Below are 17,205 nucleotides of genomic sequence, written 5' to 3'. Positions count from 1 at the left end.
CTCGCTTAAAAAAAAGGAAGATGATGATTGAATTAGAGAAAGTCCAACAAAACTCAAAAGAAGAAAAATGGATAACGAAAGATAAGTCGTGAAATTGGCTTTTCATTCTAAAACTTTTGTGGTAGCCAAAGAAAGTGTTTGTTTGCATGAAAGTGGGTGAAGCAGGGGATTTCACAACACAACAAAACTTTTGCTTGTGGAATGTACTTGTCTGTATACTTCATGTGTTTAATTATCTTCTCAAGTGTTACAATTGATAGTTTTGTTTCAGAGTGTAAACTACAATTATTTATAGTTCCGGGTGCAAACTGTAATTAACCTATAGGATGGTCAAGTGGACACTGTAGCATGTGTTTCGATAATGTTGTTAACTTTGAAAAGTAATGAGCAAATTAAATCACCAACTAACTAAGGGGCCAAAGGTGTTGGCCACCACCATAGTTTTTAAGGTTTGGTGGGATGGGAGGTCAAGGATTTAAACCTTGTCTCTTACTATTTGTCACTATACGTGGCTTGCCACTTTAAGTAATTTAAATCCATACGGATGCGTAGTGTATTCAATTTGGTCTAATGATGGTTCAGTCTCGATCAATGTTTTTAAACTCGGACCGGTCAGTGAACCGGAGAGGTGGCCGATTCACGGTTCGACCGGTCCGACCGGTCCAACCGGCCGGTTCAAAGGTTCACTATTTTTTTTTTTTTTTTTTTTGTGTTAAGTACTAAGCAGGTTTCATTCTACACTTGAACTTTACCAACATAACTTAATTTAAGTTATGATAATAATAAAAAGTTATACATAAAACATGGAATGATAAATATAATTAAAATATCATAATTCACCATAAGTTTTCATAAATTCATTATAAATATAAATAGATACAATCCAAATGTTCACCAATTATCACAAATAAAAACACAAAAAATAAATAAATTAAATATTGAAATTCTTTTACAACCCTTAAAAAAATCCATAAAAGAGTTCAAGTTAAGACAAACTATTTGAATAGCAAACTTTTATCAGTGGCATGATAAGCAACCACACCACCTTCACAATTTCATCAACTTAAGCTGAAAAAGTTAAAATTTTATTATAAAAATATAAATCTAATTGCTCAAACTAAAAAAAACTAAAAATTTTTGAAAAACAAATATACAGTTAAACACATAAAAAATTAATTGCTACTAAACATTACTAATTAACATGTTATATTAAATTCAATGATCCTATACCATTAATTATTTTAAATTCAATTATCAATAGCTTTGATTATGTGCCAACTACCATATTTGTAATTCCTATCCAATTCCTACACGGATGTGCACTACTTTTGCAAAACTGTATGCATAAGTAATTTAAATCCATACGGATGCATAGTGCATTCATCTGGTCTAATGATGGTTCAGTCTCGATCGGTTCTCCAATAGGTTCAGTTGGGCCCTCTCCTTAAACTAGGATAGAGTGAGAGTGGGAGTAGGAGTAAGAATAGTTGTAGGGTAGACAAGTGATCATTAATAAAAAAAAAAATTAAATCACCAATTGCAACCGTACTTGGCACTTGCACCAACTACAACCATATTTGCCTCCCATCGAAGTTGCCACCTAATGTGGCTTCTTTTAGATCCATGTCCGATGGTGGTTCAATCCGTATCGGTTCCTTATGACCCTATTAGGTCATCCCCAGATGATGATAATTGACCAAAAAAAAAAGGCAGGTGAAACACCTAAGCAATTATCCAAGGGGTATTTGGTAGACGGATATTTGGGGCAGAAATAGGTATCAAAGTTAGTGTATTTAGATTTACTGTTTTGTTGCTCACAATAAATTATTCAATAAAAATGTTAGATTTTATCGTCTATCATTCTCCACTTATATTTTAGGTTTCAAAACTAATTAGCTTTTTAAGTAAGTGAAACCCATTTCTCTTCTAAGGTTGCATTTGATAAAACTAAAATTTGAAAACTGAAATTTGAAATATGAAATTTGATGTCTGAATCCATTAATTTATTGAATTGTTAAGTATTAAATCAAGTACATTTGAGTATATATCACATTCAATAGTAAGTAAATAGTTTATCACTTTTTTTTTTGAGCAAGTTTTGTCTAAAAAATTCAGTATCACTTAATTAATTCAGATGTTCAAAATATAACTTCCATAGAGAGATAAAGATAACCAATTCTCAATTGCTTTGCAATATTTTCTCAAGAAACCAAGCAAAAAAGTTACCAATAATATAGTTCATAACCATGGGTGAAGGACAAGAAACGCTTAATTAGCTCATCTCCCTAAACTGTAACTAATCCTTGCATAAATTCTAAGTGATATTCAACAATTCATTCCCAAAAAAAAAAAAAAGGAATATTTTCTAAGTTATTTGAGTTAGTTTTTTATCATAAAATTATAACTATGACTATATGTTATTTTGTGTAGGTGTGCGAATTTGAAGCAACGCAAATATTATTCTTGAAAATCCTGCCTTAGAAGGGGAAAAATTGTCTAAAAAATTTAGAAGGAAATGAGAATGCATGGGCCTTCAAACGCTTGTGAGCCCAGCCCAATTTCTGACACAACTTCGCGATCATCTTATGGGCCTAAATCATGGAAAAACGACTGGATGGTTCCTCAAATAGATATAGGCCTTCGAGTTTTTTTGGGTTTTATCTTTGGGAGCCCAACAGTGACAAACATATCTCCACTTCTACTGATCCAGGCAAGAATCAGCTGACATTCTTCTCAGTTTTCAAGAACTGCTGGGGATTGTCTGCAGAAAAATGGCAGTTTCACTGAAGCATGTGATTTCTGCTGCTGGCACTATATTTCCAGCAAGATATTCAAAAAACCCAATTCATATTAGAAGGATTGGCACTCGTTCTAGACATTTTCCACTGGTTCTTTACTCCAAGAAATGGGATTTTCAAGGTACAATCTTTTCTTCCAACCATAGCCATTAATTTGAGTTTTGTGTTTTTCTATTTCTTTTGTTAAAGTTTCATTCAAGTAGCACATGTTTGAATCCTTCTTTGCTGTAATATGTTTATGGATATATTTACTTTTAGGAATAGGGGATGGATTCTTTTTTCTGTGTGATTAAGCCCTATTGACTAATGAACAGGCTTGTTTTAGAAAAATAGATGATTAGGTTGCATGAAATATGGTTTTTTTCTTTATTTTCTTTTCAAAGTGGTGATTTTTGAACTAGCAATGTGGGAAGTGTTTTTTCCCCCATGTAAAAAAAATTGAGTGATGAATGAGAAATTAGTCTTGTACATTTGTATTTCCGGGCTGCAATTTATTTTAGAATACTAAAATGTCTTTGCTGGTGAACCAATAGAGCAATAAAATGCTTAATGTTAAGCAGCACCATTTTCCGCGTTCTTTCTCTTAATTTTGTACATAAGTATTTTGTTTGGTTGTTCTTTGATCTTCTGCATGTATGTGCATAAGCAAAAGATGCGACTTTGTTGGAGGCATAGGGAAAAAGATGGTTCTTGGTGGTTTGTTTGTAGGACAAAAATTTATAAGACTCAAACAATTAGGATACAAGTTCCATGAATTTTAAAGCATTACTCAAGTACATGCATATGATGTAGTGAAATAGGTAAAACAACCTTCCGCCAGCCTTGGTTTTCTGAAATCTACCTTCAAGAAATTGTATGGGCGTCATTTTACGGTTATGCTCTCTCCATAGCCGAGTCCAAGGAGTACTTCTGTACGATGGTTGGGACTTAAACCCCTACAGCTAAAAGAGGGACGAGTTGTACCCAAGAATATCACAGAGATAGCATGTGAAACATTTATCAATACCAGGCGATGGTGTAGCTCAATTTTATCATTGCCCCCTTTTCCTTGATCGTTAACCATCATCAATTCTAACAAATTCAGCTATTTGATCTTGTTCTTAGCTGGTAACAATTTGCTTTGGCATCTAATTAGTCAATATTAATAATTCCATGCTAAATTTCTGCTTCAGATTTTCAGGGCTATGCAAAACCAGCTCAACTTTTGCCGGCCTCAGAAGTGCAAATTTACGAGCCTTCCTCACTGGAACAGATTTTTTATTCTCTCAAGGTGCAAAACTGTGAATCATTGTACAAAGTCAAACTACAGACTAGTAGCATGTATGGGTCCAGTCTAACTGATTCAAACGCTGGAGTGCTTCTTTGCTTCATAGCTGATAACAGCAACTCTATCCTTCAAAGAATACCAGCTTCTCTGGCAAAAGATCAGTCTTTGCAGTCAGGTGACAATGAAAATTCTGGAGTTCTCCATTTTAGGAGAGGCTGTATTGATGAGTTCATATTTTGGGGACCAACACTTGAGAAGATTGCAGCCATTTGGGTAGGCCTTGAGTCAGGTAGCCTTTTCCAGATATGAGTTCCAATTCAGTGCACTGACTACAAAAGCATATCTCTTTGTGCTTGATAAAGAATTTAGGATCCTTCGATAAAAATTTGTCCCTGTTTTAATTGAGAACATGATGAAGTTTCTCATTTTGTTAATTTGTCATGGAAGCTGATGCTATCTGTGACATTCAAGGTTTTCCTGCAAAGCTGTGTAAGTTTTGAGGGACTGATAGGAAAGAAATTAAAAAAAAAAAAAAAAAAAAAAAATCAGTTCTGATCTCCATATGTGGTCTCTATTTTCTGCATAATACCAAATAAATGATGGTGGAAGCAGCATCTTGGTAATGATGGCTTATTGTATGAGGGGTTATGTAGTTTCCTGACCCAGGAAAAATGGCTGCATGGGCAGGGGTTTTAAGCACACAAGAATGCAGAAACATTATAAACGGTTGGATATGCATTAGCAAGAATTCTAGTTGCAGAAGATTGCACTTATAAGTGTATTATAGTCTATTCACTCCTACTTGCTTTGCATTTTAATCTAACTATTAAGGAGTTCTGTTGAGATTCTAGTAAGATATTGAATCATTTACAGTGATTACCAATGGATTATGCAATTGATGAGCGTGAATGTTGCTGCAAAAATATCACTATGTGTCAACTGATCTTCACACGGAAGTTTTGGGCTATATGGACATTTTATCTAGGTTTCTATGAAAATTAATTAGAATTTTTGGGGAAAAAAATGAACCTACCTGAAGCTTAAATTCATCCAAGATCCTATGGTGGTAAACTTTGTGTCTGAATTCTTAGACAATTAGGCAACTTATTATGAGGTATGGATGAAGCGGCCAGGAACTCTTAAATTAACACGTTATCCATGTGATGTACTTTATGATATAATAACAATAATATTTGTGGAAGAATGAATTTGTGAACAACAAGTTCTAATTCATTAAGTTGTTCAAAAATATCTTCGATTTAGAGAAGTTTTAGGCATATGAATTGAATAAAGAATACATTTTTTGAGATTCTACTGATAATTATTTTCAGTAACGAAAAGATTAAACCTGCCACATTTCATTAATCACACTTTGATCATGAAAAAATGTATAAATCTGTAAAAATAGATGGTGATGCCTACGTTACTTGTTTCTGGGTTGAGTCATTATTCTTTTAGCCTGCTTTCACAGCATTTAATTCTAGTTCTTGGAGGTTAGTTATAAAAGGATAAAATTATTTTAAGTACGTGTTTTATATGATCAGATGCTCAGACATATGTAATGCATTTTGTGGCATCTATACATCACAGTAATCAGATGCTATGATACACTCTTCCTACATTTTTTTCAAAGGCTTAAAATAAAAACAACCGTCAACTGCCTCAAATAACTTTTGACTTACGCTAGAGGGAAAAGAAATTTCATACTTGTTTTGCTTCATCCCTGCTATTTATCATACTTGGCAAATCCCTACAACTGATGGTGGTAGTCTTTGGTTGAGGAAAGCAGTGGCCGTAACTTTATACGTTTGTTAGCTAGGACCAACTAAACCAATTATAGAAAGTCCAAATATTGTTCTAGATATGCTAACATGGAGGTTAGAGATGACACATACTGAAGAAAAACTTTAGGAGTTCCATTTCTTAGAAACATGAACAATATGAAATCAGCAAAGCTCATTAATCAAGAGAGTTTTTGGCTTATGATAAAAGTTGAACTTTAAGCCTGTCTTTATTTATAGAAGCTGATGCCAGCTCTTTAGGGCTTACATGAATAATGGAAGTTGTGGACATAATTTAATCTTGGTACACCATTGAGGAGAACTGTGTAACAGTTGTAACAGTTGATGCTTGATGACTCTAATCATAAATTCCCTAATCATTGCTTCTTTGGTCTCATTGACATTGTCAAACTCTGGTTTTACACACCATAAGTAATTTGTCATTAGCTAAAGGAAGACCTTATCTTTTGTGGAATATCTAAAATATGTTTTGTTTTGTCATATTCAGATGCTTGTTATTGTATCAGTTGATGCTTGATGACTCTAATCATAACTTCCCTAATTATTGCTTCTTTTGTCTCATTGACAATGTCAAACTCTGGTTGGATGCACCGTAAGTAATTTGTCATTGGCTAAAGGAAGACCTTATCTTTTGAGGAATATCTAAAATGTGTTTTGTTTTGTCATATTCAGATGCTTGTTATTGTAAGCTTCAAGGTACTTATTCAACAATCAGATCCTTGACTGTCAACTTAATTTCGTAGATATATGGTTGTTTCTTAGCTTTTGCTGGGTATCATACTGTTGACATGCCTTGACCATGTTAGACACTTGCAATCTCGATAATTCTCTTGTTGCCAATGACAGGTCAGTGGAGATTAGGACAAATGAGCTTAACTATTATTTGTCAGCATCAATCGCCGTCTACTGAAACTGACAAGAATCCTGTGCAGTTTAGGGGTTTCCAATATGACTTTGGCCTTGAGGATATACTACTTGGTGAAGCTAATGACTTTTCCATGGCAGAACTTAGACCCTGTTCAGTTACCGAGCTTTCTGGGGATGTCATTGCCTCAGTAAATGACAAACAATTGCATCCATCTTTACTCGGTAGCCAGAGTTTATCTAGTGAAGAAAGCATGAAGGAATATGCAGACTTGAAATTTTCATTGTTGCTTTATGATGCAATGCTTATCCTTGCTGGTTCCTCAATTGCCTCATTCTCACTTGGAGAAAATGCTGCATTAGCATTCTTAACAGGTGGGATTGGAGGGTTCTTATATCTACTGTTACTGCAAAGGTCGGTCGATGGATTGCCGGCTGCAGAAATGGTTCCAACAAACAGTATGGAAAACTTGGGTCAAATACTGGGAAAATCTAGAGGTTCACTGACAAGCTTGGTTCTGGCTTTTGCATTAGCTGTTATTGCTGCAAAATACATCTCAGGAGATGCTGCCAGGGTGTTGACACCAAACGACCTTATTTTCGGGATGGCTGGGTTCCTAATGTGTAAGATATCTGTGGTTTTGGCAGCATTCAGACCTTTGCCAACAGGCTCAAGAGAAAACAAGTGATTCCTCTAGTTATGTAAATACCATCTGTACAGAACAGTCATAGAGCAGATGTTCACCATCTATATTTCCAGGTGTCCTTAGGCGATTTTCCAAATGTAAAACAGACGTCGAGTTTTGTAGAATACATATACTCATTTTGCACAATCTCTGCACTCCTACGCAGGATAAGATTGCTTTTTCAGCAATGTTAATGGGATATTAATAATGTCTGATCATTTTGCTGTCATATTTGTTGGAGCATTTTATGTTGCTGCCTAAAGCTAGCCAAACAGAAAATCTAAATGCATCCGAAAGGAACTTGTGTCCATAGCAATCATCAGTTTCCGGATTAAGTTGGAAGTTCAGAAGTTTGTTCTCTGCTTTGTTTGTTGTAGAATGTAGGTTGTCGGATTAGCTAATTGTCATTGCTTTTTAAGATCAAAAGTCAGTGCAAGATTGACATTGGGGTGTGGGATGTAGCTTGTAAGACTTGGTCAAGTCTACCGTTAAAAGATGTTGCAGACTTGCGTTTGCCGGGAGTCGAACCCGGGTCTATTGCTTGGAAGGCAATTATCCTAACCGTTGGACTACAAACGCTTTCGATTGAGGGGGGAATCTTAGGAAATACATTTGACACGAAGCGATGGATGTTTTATTAGTCACCTCCAGGACAAGTTGAATCACTTTGGTTTTTAAACATTCAATCAACTTAAAAATGTTTCAAAATTGTTAGCAGTTAACAAGGATTTTAGTAATTTAATGTTTTCTTGTATAACTTGTGAACTGAAAAAACAACTAACTGAGAAAATCTCAATTTAGTAATTAAATTTGAGATTTCAAAATTTAGAGATCTTGAGTTCAATCTCTCTTTTTCTATTCCACTTCTTAAATTCTAATTTTTTTTCCTTACGAAAAAATTAGAAGCCCTTTTTGGGAAACAAAAAGCCCACATATTGAGACCGAGATAACGTTAAAGGAAAAAAAACAAAATTAAAGCACGAAGAATCAAAATAATGTTCTGGGGTGAGCAAGCAAGGGATGAAATATGTGTGTTAATGGTGGAATATAAGAAAAATTTCCACTTTATTCAACCTTTAGTTATGCAAACAAAACTAATAGAACCCGCGACAAGATAAAGGTTGTAAATCATCTTTAATGATTTTAAAAATTGCAGTTAAACGTTCAGAAGTTTTTTCTCTGCTTTGTTTGTTGTGTAGGTTGTCAGATTAGCTAAATGTATACCTGTCATTTCTTTTTAAGACCAAAAAGTCAGATTGACATTGGGGTGTAGGATGTAGCTGGTAAGGCCTGGCCAAGTCTCCTGTTCAATTGATCCAAAAAAAAACAGTATTCTGTTCAAACATGCTGAAGATATGCGTTTGCCGGGAGTCGAACCCGGGTCTATTGCTTGGAAGGCAATTATCCTAACCGTTGGACTACAAACGCTTTGCGTTGAAATTAAAATCTTAGGTTAATAACTTTGAAATCAAGCCCTGGATGTTTTATTAGTCAAAAGTATTAACCTAAGATCAATCAACTTAGAAACGTTTCAAAATTGTTAGTAATTAACAAGGATTTTAGTAATTTAATGTTTTCTTGTATAACTTGTGAACTGAAAAACAACTAGTTGAGAAAGCTTCAATCTAGTAACTAAGGTTGATATTTCAAAATTTAGAGATCTTGGATTCAATCTCTCTTTTCCCACTCCACTTCTTAAATTCAATTTTTTCCTGTCGAAAAAAATTAGAAGTCCTTTTTGGGAAACAAAAAGCCCACATATTGAGATCAAGAGAAAGATAAAGGAGAAAGAAACAAAATTGAAGCATGAAGAATCAAAAGAATATTCTGGGGTGAGGGATGAAATATGTGTATCAGTGGTGGAATATAGGAAAAATTTCCACTTTATTCAACCTTAGTGCTGTAAACAAAATTAATTGAACCCACCCACGACAAGATAAAGGTTGTAAATCATTTTTAATGATTTTAAAAATTGCAGTTAAGCTCCTTGTTTATGTATGGAACTGAAGTTAATCTGTTTTTTATCAATTCTGAGTGCGATTAGATTGAACTTTTAACACACAATTTTAAATTATGTGCTAATCAAATCAAGCTTGAAACTTTAGATATTACTTGCTTAGTTAATAATAATAATAATAATAAAACTTGCTTAGTTGGCCAACTAAAGTAAAACGATCTCTTAGGTGGTTAGGAAAGTTTCGATACCAAAATACTAGTTTGGTTAGTAAATTTGCCCTGAATATGTAACATGAAGGAAATCTAAGGCATTATTAAGGATTGCAATTTTCTACAAAAAAAAAATTTACATTTTTCGTGAACATATTTCTTAATCATTTTTTTACCTCATATATATCAAATCAATACAGTGCCTTTTTTTATAAAAAAAAAATTTCACAAAATAGCAATTCAAATAGAACCTAAGTTTATGATTCTGAGTATTAGAAGGGGAAGGGGCGGGAGAAGTTAGAAGTATGAATGACATCACCTGTTACATATTTATAGTTGGTTGATGGCTCAAGGCCCCTTAAAAATAGGGATAGTTTTAGAAACCTCTATTGAGGTTTTTGACAATTTCACTCAGCTTCTCCGAGGTTTTAATAATTTCATAGACCTCCCTTGGTCTAATCAAATGACTAAAATATCCTCCACTTAATAGTTCATTCATAAAGGGACATTTAAAATTGAAAAATATTTCTTATTATTCTACTTGTCATTTCCTTATCTCAAAGAACAATCTCTATCAATTTTTTAATTTCGTCTCTTCTTCTCTACCATCCTCCATCTGTCTTTCATACTCTTTTTTCTTTTTCTCCTACAACCGCTTCCTTCCCTCACCAAATACTGCACTCCATTGTTACCAACTACACCACTATCAAATTTTTACCATCTCCAAAAATTTATTTGTACTTTTTTGTCTTATTATAAAAATTTTGGAACCTTTCTTTTTTTTTTTCACTAGTTTTACTCTTTACAAATGTTAGCCAATTAAAGTTACCAAATTAAAAAGGTGCAGACTGTGGATTTTATTGTCAAACTAGGGGAAGATGAAAAAGGTGGCAGTGATATACATAAAAAAAATTAAATTGAGAGTTGGAAGATAAAAAAGTGACCATTATATTTGTTAAGCAAAAAAGTCTAACAATTAAAAGACTCATTGGTTCTTTCTTTTATTTACCTATTGAATGTGGTTTTACTATGAAGGTAGAATTTTGTCTCTATTTCTAAGAGTACTAGAGTAATGATGAATTTATTCTTAGGGACATAGGGGCATTTTTGGTTTAGTATTGGTAGTGTTGGTAGTGAGTTGCATTAGACAAGAATTAGCAAGTAATAAATTTTGAGACGAGTTGGAGTCACTGGACTTTATTTGCTTTAGTGAGTATGCCACGTATAAGAAGTTAAAGATTAAAAACTTGTTTTGTTTTGTCTTGTTCTCTAGAAGAAGGGTATTTTAGGATATTTGTCAAAAATTATAGGCTATTGGATCTATATTGTTACATAAACCTTAAAAGCGATGGAGGTAGGTATAATTTTTGAAACTTGAGGGGAGCTCACTATAATTGTTGGAAACCTCGAGGGAGGTTTATGAAATTATCCCTAAAAAAATGGAAAAAGAAAATAACTTTAACTTAATCAGAATGTTTCGATCTCCTGATTGTTTAGTGCCAAGTTTTGCATGGTTGTGGAATCATATTTGTTGCTCCCTTTAAGAAGGAATATTCCTCGTTAGCAATATGTGTGCCAATGAAATTAAAGCAACAAGAATCAAAATTGAGGTAGGGTGAAGTATGTGCATCAATTTTGGAAGGTAGGAAAAATCTCTCTATTCATTCAACCTTTGTGCTGTAAACAAAGCTAATCAAACCCAAGACAGGCTCGAGGTTGTTTATCTTGCTTAATGAGTTTGAAAATTACGGTTAATCAGTTGAACTTTTAAAATATAATTTCAGATTTGTTCTAATCAAGATAAACTTGAATTGAGTTTTAAAACTTTAACTATTGTTTGTGTTTGACTTAATTAGTTGGTCAATTAAACCAGAACGAGCTCTTAGCGAGCTATGCTAGTTTCAAATATCAAAATAGTTTGGTTCGTCTATTTGCCCCGTCAATCGACTGAAGTGTTAACCACGGGTTTTGTGATACTAATGAAACCTAAGTGTCTGATTCTAAGTATTAGAAGAGGAAACAATTTGGTTAGTCTATTTGCCCTGCCAATCAAGTTAAATGTTAACTACGAGTTTAAGATATGAATAAAATCTATGTTTCTGATTCTGAGTATTAGAAAGGAAGGAGGGACGAGAAATTAAGAGTATGAATGACATCACCTGATTGTTTAATGCCAGGTTTTGCAATCATATTTGTTGTTCCCTTGAAGAGGAATATTCCTAATTAGCAATATGTGTACAAATGAACATTCTTGTTTTGTTTCATTTGGAGAAATAATAGAGTTTGATTCACTTTCCAAAGAGGAAGTATAGAGAAGTAGTCCAATTTGATGACATAGTTTATACCTTAATGAACTCCCATATGAGATGGTGTATTATATGCTCAAAGACCAGAGTTGAAGTGTCTTGACCACTAAACCAAGTAGACCCTTGTGTGTTCGCCCTTTGACTAGCTAACTACATGTTCTCCATCACTATAATCCTCTGAAATCCTTTAGATTGAATTTATGCTCTGGTCTAGTGAGCCTAATTGTATTTTTATTTCTTTTAATCACAAGCATTTTCAAAGGGGTGTTGAATAGTGGTACTCCATGATTGATGATTGCCCACCGAAATCTTTCCCCTTAGCCAAATACCTAAAGCCTCTAAAAAATACAGTAGAGAAAAATGCAAAATGCAGTTTTGCTACTCAAAATTTGATACCTGAGCGGTTTTAATCCTCAAATTTTGGACAAAAACATATATAGTACCCAATTTTTCAACTATTGAGCACATTGAATACCCTTGACGGATTTTTTTCAAATTACTACCGAAAAATGTTACATGATAGTCATATGTCCGGCAACTATTATATAAAAAATACCAAAAAAATGTAAAAATTTCTTTTGACAGTCAGTGTCACGTAAATATCTTTTTAACACTAAGTATTAAGTTTAAAAACTAATAATTTTATCAAGTAAAATATCTTTAATTATGACACTAAATACTAAGTTTAAGAACTCATAATTTTATCAAAAGGATATTTTACATTTTTTTGCAATTTTTTATTAATAGTTGTTAGACATATGACTATCACGTGACTCTTTCAAGTAGCAACTTAGAAAAAAAAACTATCAAGAGTACAAAATGTGCTTAAATGTTGAAAGTTTGGGTACCAGATTTGTTTTCGTCCATATTTGGAGACTGAAACTATTCATTTGTCAAAATTTGGATACCAAAGCTGCATTTTTCTCAAATATACAGTATCTATCAACTTTCGTTTTCCCTGCTTGTGTAATCTCCCACAAGGCGGCCTAAGTGATAAGATACAACAATTAGAAAATGAGTAAGATGAGCCACAAATATGTCACTCTTGTTACAGATTTTTATGCATAAAAGGCCTGAAAACTATAGCATTTGCCTGTTATGAAGTTATAAAATACATAAACAACAAAAGATACCTAAAGCTTGTCAAGAACATCCCGTTCACCAGGTCTCTTTCTAATTTTGTTTTTACTAGGAAAAAAACTGTTCATTGCAAGCATTTTAATTTAAGATCCATCATGTTGAGATCAAATGACTGTGTATAACAAAAGAATCCCGAATTCAGAGTATGGAGAAACCATAAGACTCCAACAATGACTCCAATGTCAGGTCACTTTCCGTTTGTATATTTCGAAATTAACCTCCGCATGGCAACAACATGCCATTCATAAAACTATGATTAGAGGGACTCTAGAAGATCAACTGTGTGGGGAAGGTATCGAAGAAGGCCAAGATCCTCATTTAAGCAGTCAAAAGAAGACGAATACACTGAAAACAATTATCACCTAAGCAACTCCGAACCTTTTTTGTGCATAAAATGATGCTCCAATCCAATGCTATTGCATTTGTACCATCTTGAAGTCTTTATATTGATTCAAAACTACAAGCACCATCAGCCTAATTATCACCTAAGCAGTTCCCATCAAAACCACCAACCACTATCAGTAGCATTTCTTTTTTTTTTTTTTTTTTTTTTTTTGTGATTGATAAAATCTAGTACTTGGACGTAGTTTTGTGATCCACCACAACAACCTTCATAAACTGCAGAGTAATTTTTACATGTGGCATCAGGCATGTTTTAAACCATACTCTATGCATGAAAGTCTTCCAATTTTGTTCATACAGATCCATGTCTTCATTGAATCATCTAAGCATGAAACTCTAAAGTAGACGTGAAGGGATTTCCCACGTTTAAAGTACTCGATAACCTTTAAATGATTTGCCTGTAAGTGTGAAGAGAGAAAGCGCAAAAGAAACTCTTCTTTAGTTGTTGAGATTAGGAGTTCCATAAAGACAGACAAACCGTTGAACTTGCCAAAATGTGTGCTGCATCACTTTCTTTTCCGGCTAAACCTTCTGTAAAAGTTGGCAATGGCAATTTCTTGCCCTACAGATACAGAAAAGGAACCGTAAGAGCAGAAGTGCTGATAGCTGATCCCAAGAGGGGTGAACGCATCTTTCCAGAACTGACAATTCAAGGAATTCCTCACAGTGATCACCATATACATGAGATTGTCCAGAGGCAATCGGAAACAAGTGGCTTTTCAAGAAAGGATGCTCTCAGAAGACCTCAGTTCCCCCCTATGTTTCTTGAAGAAGCATATGAACGATGCAAGAAAATCTGCGCAGAATACGCCAAAACATTCTATTTAGGTACTCTCAGGAATCCCTTCTCTTTGAAAATCTCTTTCTGATAATAACATACCCGAGGTGATTAACATAATCCGAACCTTACCAAAATGTGCTTGTGATCAATTGCTGCATAGAAAATAACAAAAAAATAAAGCAGACAAGAGAAAAAGAAATTTGTATCCATTTGTTTTGTGCATCAGTGTAGAGATTTTCACAACTCATCATACTTTGCTACCTTGATATCCCTGGCATAGGATTGATGGCATGCCAACCTTGTCACCACTGGGGACCATTTCCCGGAGTTCTTGCATAAAATGTTTTTGTTATAACTAACTAGATAATGATATTGTCTTCTTGAACAATTCATAAAATTAGGCCTCATATATATGTTGCTCATGCAGGGACAAGACTCATGACAGAGGAGAGACAGAAAGCAATATGGGCTATCTATGGTGAGCTCTTGTTTAATATTGGTAGTCCAAAAAAATTATGGAAGCAGCATAGTGATTAGATTAACCATTGAGTACTGAGTAGCATGTAATACAGAAGCATATCTATTCACATCCTATATATGCTCTCTTCTTCTTCTCACGATGAAATTGTTGTTCTGTAGTCTGGTGCAGGAGGACAGATGATCTGGTTGATGGACCCATTGCTGTCTACTTAAGCTCTGCTGCTCTTGATAGATGGGAAAAGAGAACAGAAGACATCTTCAATGGACGCCCCTATGATTTGCTCGATTCTGCACTTACTGATACTGTATACAAGTTCCCTTTGGACATCAAGGTACTAAATAATTGAGATTGAAAACACAATTTGACTGCTCTTTAACCTGTTAAACAACATATATTATTTTCCGTTTCCAGCCCTTTAAGGACATGATAGAGGGAATGAGACTGGACACATGGAAAAGCCGGTATGCAAATTTTGAGGAGCTCTACCAGTATTGCTACTGTGCAGCTGGAACTGTTGGTCTAATGAGTGTCCCAGTAATGGGGATTGCACCAGAATCCCATTTATCTTCTCAAAGCATCTATGATGCAGCACTTTCTTTGGGCATAGGCAATCAACTGACAAACATACTCAGAGATGTTGGTGAAGAGTAAGTATTTATCAGTTACTAAACAGTATGTCTTCCCCAATTCTTGATAAATTCCTTATTCTGATTGGTGAACATCATTCATTATTCCGGTCAGTGCTCAGAGAGGGAGAGTTTATCTTCCGCAAGACGAACTCGCACAGTTTGGACTATGTGATGATGATATCTTCTCAAGAAAGGTCACAGATGGATGGAGAGAGTTCATGAAAAAACAGATTCGACGTGCAAGGTTCTACTTCAATCAGGCTGAGGAAGGAGCTTCACAGCTTGACAAGGCTAGCCGTTGGCCGGTAATTTCTTGCAAAAGATGGCATAACTTTCTCATCCAAAAGGAAGATTAATGAATCAACTAACAGTTTATCGCAATAATTATCAAATTATAGATTTCATCATCGCAGAAAGAATGGATAGTATGTCATCTTGCAAGTAATTACTTGGTCTGATTGTTGCAGGTCTGGTCATGCTTGATAATATACCGCAAGATCTTGGATGCAATAGAGGAAAATGCCTATGATAATTTGACAAAGAGAGCTTATGTAGGGAGGGCTAAGAAGCTTCTGACATTACCTCAAGCTTATACTAGAGCTCTATCAATGTCCAATTTGGCCTTCCAATCAAATCTTTCATGTGAAAAACACATAACTGGAGGTCAATAACCTCCAATCGTTTCATAGTGATACGCAAACCAGCTGAAACAGGAATTTATTGTCAGTCAGTCTTTGAATTCATGTTGATCAATCTTTGCAACACTTGAAAGATCAAAAAGTAAGGAAACACAAATAAAGAGGGGAAAAAAGTGCCAAGCAAAATGGGGTTTTTTTTTTCTTAGAATTAATCTCCATGGGTGAGATTTTCTTCTCTTCATATAAAACACCAGCTGGCAAGAAATTCTTTGTTCATCTTCTTCCTTTTAATGCTCTGAACTTGTCAATCTGGAATTTTAAATAAAAACAAAGATAAAAAATCACCATATGTGCCAATTATATAAACGTGTTCACAAAATGACGGAGTGCGAGATTTCTTTGAACATATAAAAGCGAACAAATTTTTCGATTTGACATATTTAGCTGTTCTCAATTTAAGGCTAAATATCTTGTAGTCTTTAGTGGTACAATTGACAACTTTGTGCGGCAAGAAGATGGCATAATTTAAACTGAGGAAGACTTGGTTTAGCGACTAATATTGTGAGACTAGGACTTAGAAATCCTAGATTCAAATCTCCTTCCTCCTTCCCAATTCTTAAATCCTTTTCTCCTTTTATTAGAAATTTTTTTTTTCTAAAAAAAGAGAGAGATAGCATAATTTAATCTATGGGCTTGATCTCAACTGATTCTATTTTTGTAAAAGCTGATTTTGTAAAATTGATTCTTGAAAATCATATATTTTCAAAATAACTCACGTGTTCTAGTTTATTAGTTTAAAAAATAGTTTTTAAAAAATCTACAGGTGTTCTCAAGAAAAAGTTAGAAAATTGATTTTGTCAAAAAAAAGAGAGATCAAATTACCCTTATATGCTACATAAATGAATTTTTGTACTAATTAAATAATTTTTTATGTAATTAATGGCTTTTCTTATGGAGATTAAATGTTGAATGAGAAAAAGAGAGAAGACATAGATGAATTTGGAGGTGGACTGAGGATAGGAGGAAGATAGGGAGACGTGCGACATAGAAAAATTACAAACTAAATCAGATTATTCATTGACTTTCAGGGTGACCGTACAATCTAGATTGTTTACATTTTAAATCAAAATAGAAATATTATTTTGTTAAAAAGCAGAGTCATTTGCAAAGAAAAAAGCAAAAGTTCAATATGGTATCAAGTAGTACAAATTTCTATCAAAATGTCTCCATTGAAGTGAAAGGAAA

General features: G+C 34.1%; 2 protein-coding genes and 2 non-coding genes across 4 annotated transcripts; 2 read left to right on the top strand and 2 right to left on the bottom strand.

Annotated features, from left to right (window-relative positions):
• Positions 1 to 2,678: 2,678 nt before the first annotated feature.
• On the top strand, positions 2,679 to 7,646 carry LOC113701600 (uncharacterized). Its single transcript, XM_027222383.2, has 3 exons — positions 2,679 to 2,919; positions 3,971 to 4,354; positions 6,714 to 7,646. The coding sequence occupies exons 1-3, from the start codon at positions 2,772 to 2,774 to the stop codon at positions 7,418 to 7,420; spliced, it is 1,239 nt and encodes a 412-aa protein (XP_027078184.2). The 5' UTR covers positions 2,679 to 2,771; the 3' UTR covers positions 7,421 to 7,646.
• A 278-nt stretch (positions 7,647 to 7,924) lies between these two features.
• On the bottom strand, positions 7,925 to 7,996 carry TRNAG-UCC (transfer RNA glycine (anticodon UCC)). Its single transcript has one exon. It is a non-coding gene; the product is annotated as a tRNA-Gly (tRNA).
• Positions 7,997 to 8,773: 777 nt separating this feature from the next.
• On the bottom strand, positions 8,774 to 8,845 carry TRNAG-UCC (transfer RNA glycine (anticodon UCC)). The gene has a single exon. It is a non-coding gene; the product is annotated as a tRNA-Gly (tRNA).
• A 4,601-nt stretch (positions 8,846 to 13,446) lies between these two features.
• On the top strand, positions 13,447 to 16,052 carry LOC113736457 (phytoene synthase 2, chloroplastic-like). Its single transcript, XM_027263429.2, has 6 exons — positions 13,447 to 14,259; positions 14,640 to 14,690; positions 14,852 to 15,024; positions 15,105 to 15,340; positions 15,435 to 15,627; positions 15,790 to 16,052. The coding sequence occupies exons 1-6, from the start codon at positions 13,926 to 13,928 to the stop codon at positions 15,991 to 15,993; spliced, it is 1,191 nt and encodes a 396-aa protein (XP_027119230.2). The 5' UTR covers positions 13,447 to 13,925; the 3' UTR covers positions 15,994 to 16,052.
• The last annotated feature ends 1,153 nt before the right edge of the window (positions 16,053 to 17,205 follow it).

Source organism: Coffea arabica, chromosome 1c (assembly GCF_036785885.1).
Source record: "Coffea arabica cultivar ET-39 chromosome 1c, Coffea Arabica ET-39 HiFi, whole genome shotgun sequence".
Lineage (NCBI taxonomy): Eukaryota > Viridiplantae > Streptophyta > Magnoliopsida > Gentianales > Rubiaceae > Coffea > Coffea arabica.
Note: the sequence above shows the minus strand (reverse complement) of the source record. Positions and strands in the feature narration are given on the sequence as shown.

Bases quoted from the DNA above. Each gene is read 5' to 3' on its own strand.
- LOC113736457 (XM_027263429.2), top strand. From the start codon at position 13,926: ATGTGTGCTGCATCACTTTCTTTTCCGGCTAAACCTTCTGTAAAAGTT. The intron at 14,691-14,851 runs GTGAGCTCTTGT...GTTGTTCTGTAG, and splicing joins AGCAATATGGGCTATCTATG to TCTGGTGCAGGAGGACAGAT. The intron at 15,341-15,434 runs GTAAGTATTTAT...TATTCCGGTCAG, and splicing joins CTCAGAGATGTTGGTGAAGA to TGCTCAGAGAGGGAGAGTTT.
- LOC113701600 (XM_027222383.2), top strand. From the start codon at position 2,772: ATGGCAGTTTCACTGAAGCATGTGATTTCTGCTGCTGGCACTATATTT. The intron at 2,920-3,970 runs GTACAATCTTTT...TTTCTGCTTCAG, and splicing joins CAAGAAATGGGATTTTCAAG to ATTTTCAGGGCTATGCAAAA. The intron at 4,355-6,713 runs GTAGCCTTTTCC...TGCCAATGACAG, and splicing joins TTGGGTAGGCCTTGAGTCAG to GTCAGTGGAGATTAGGACAA.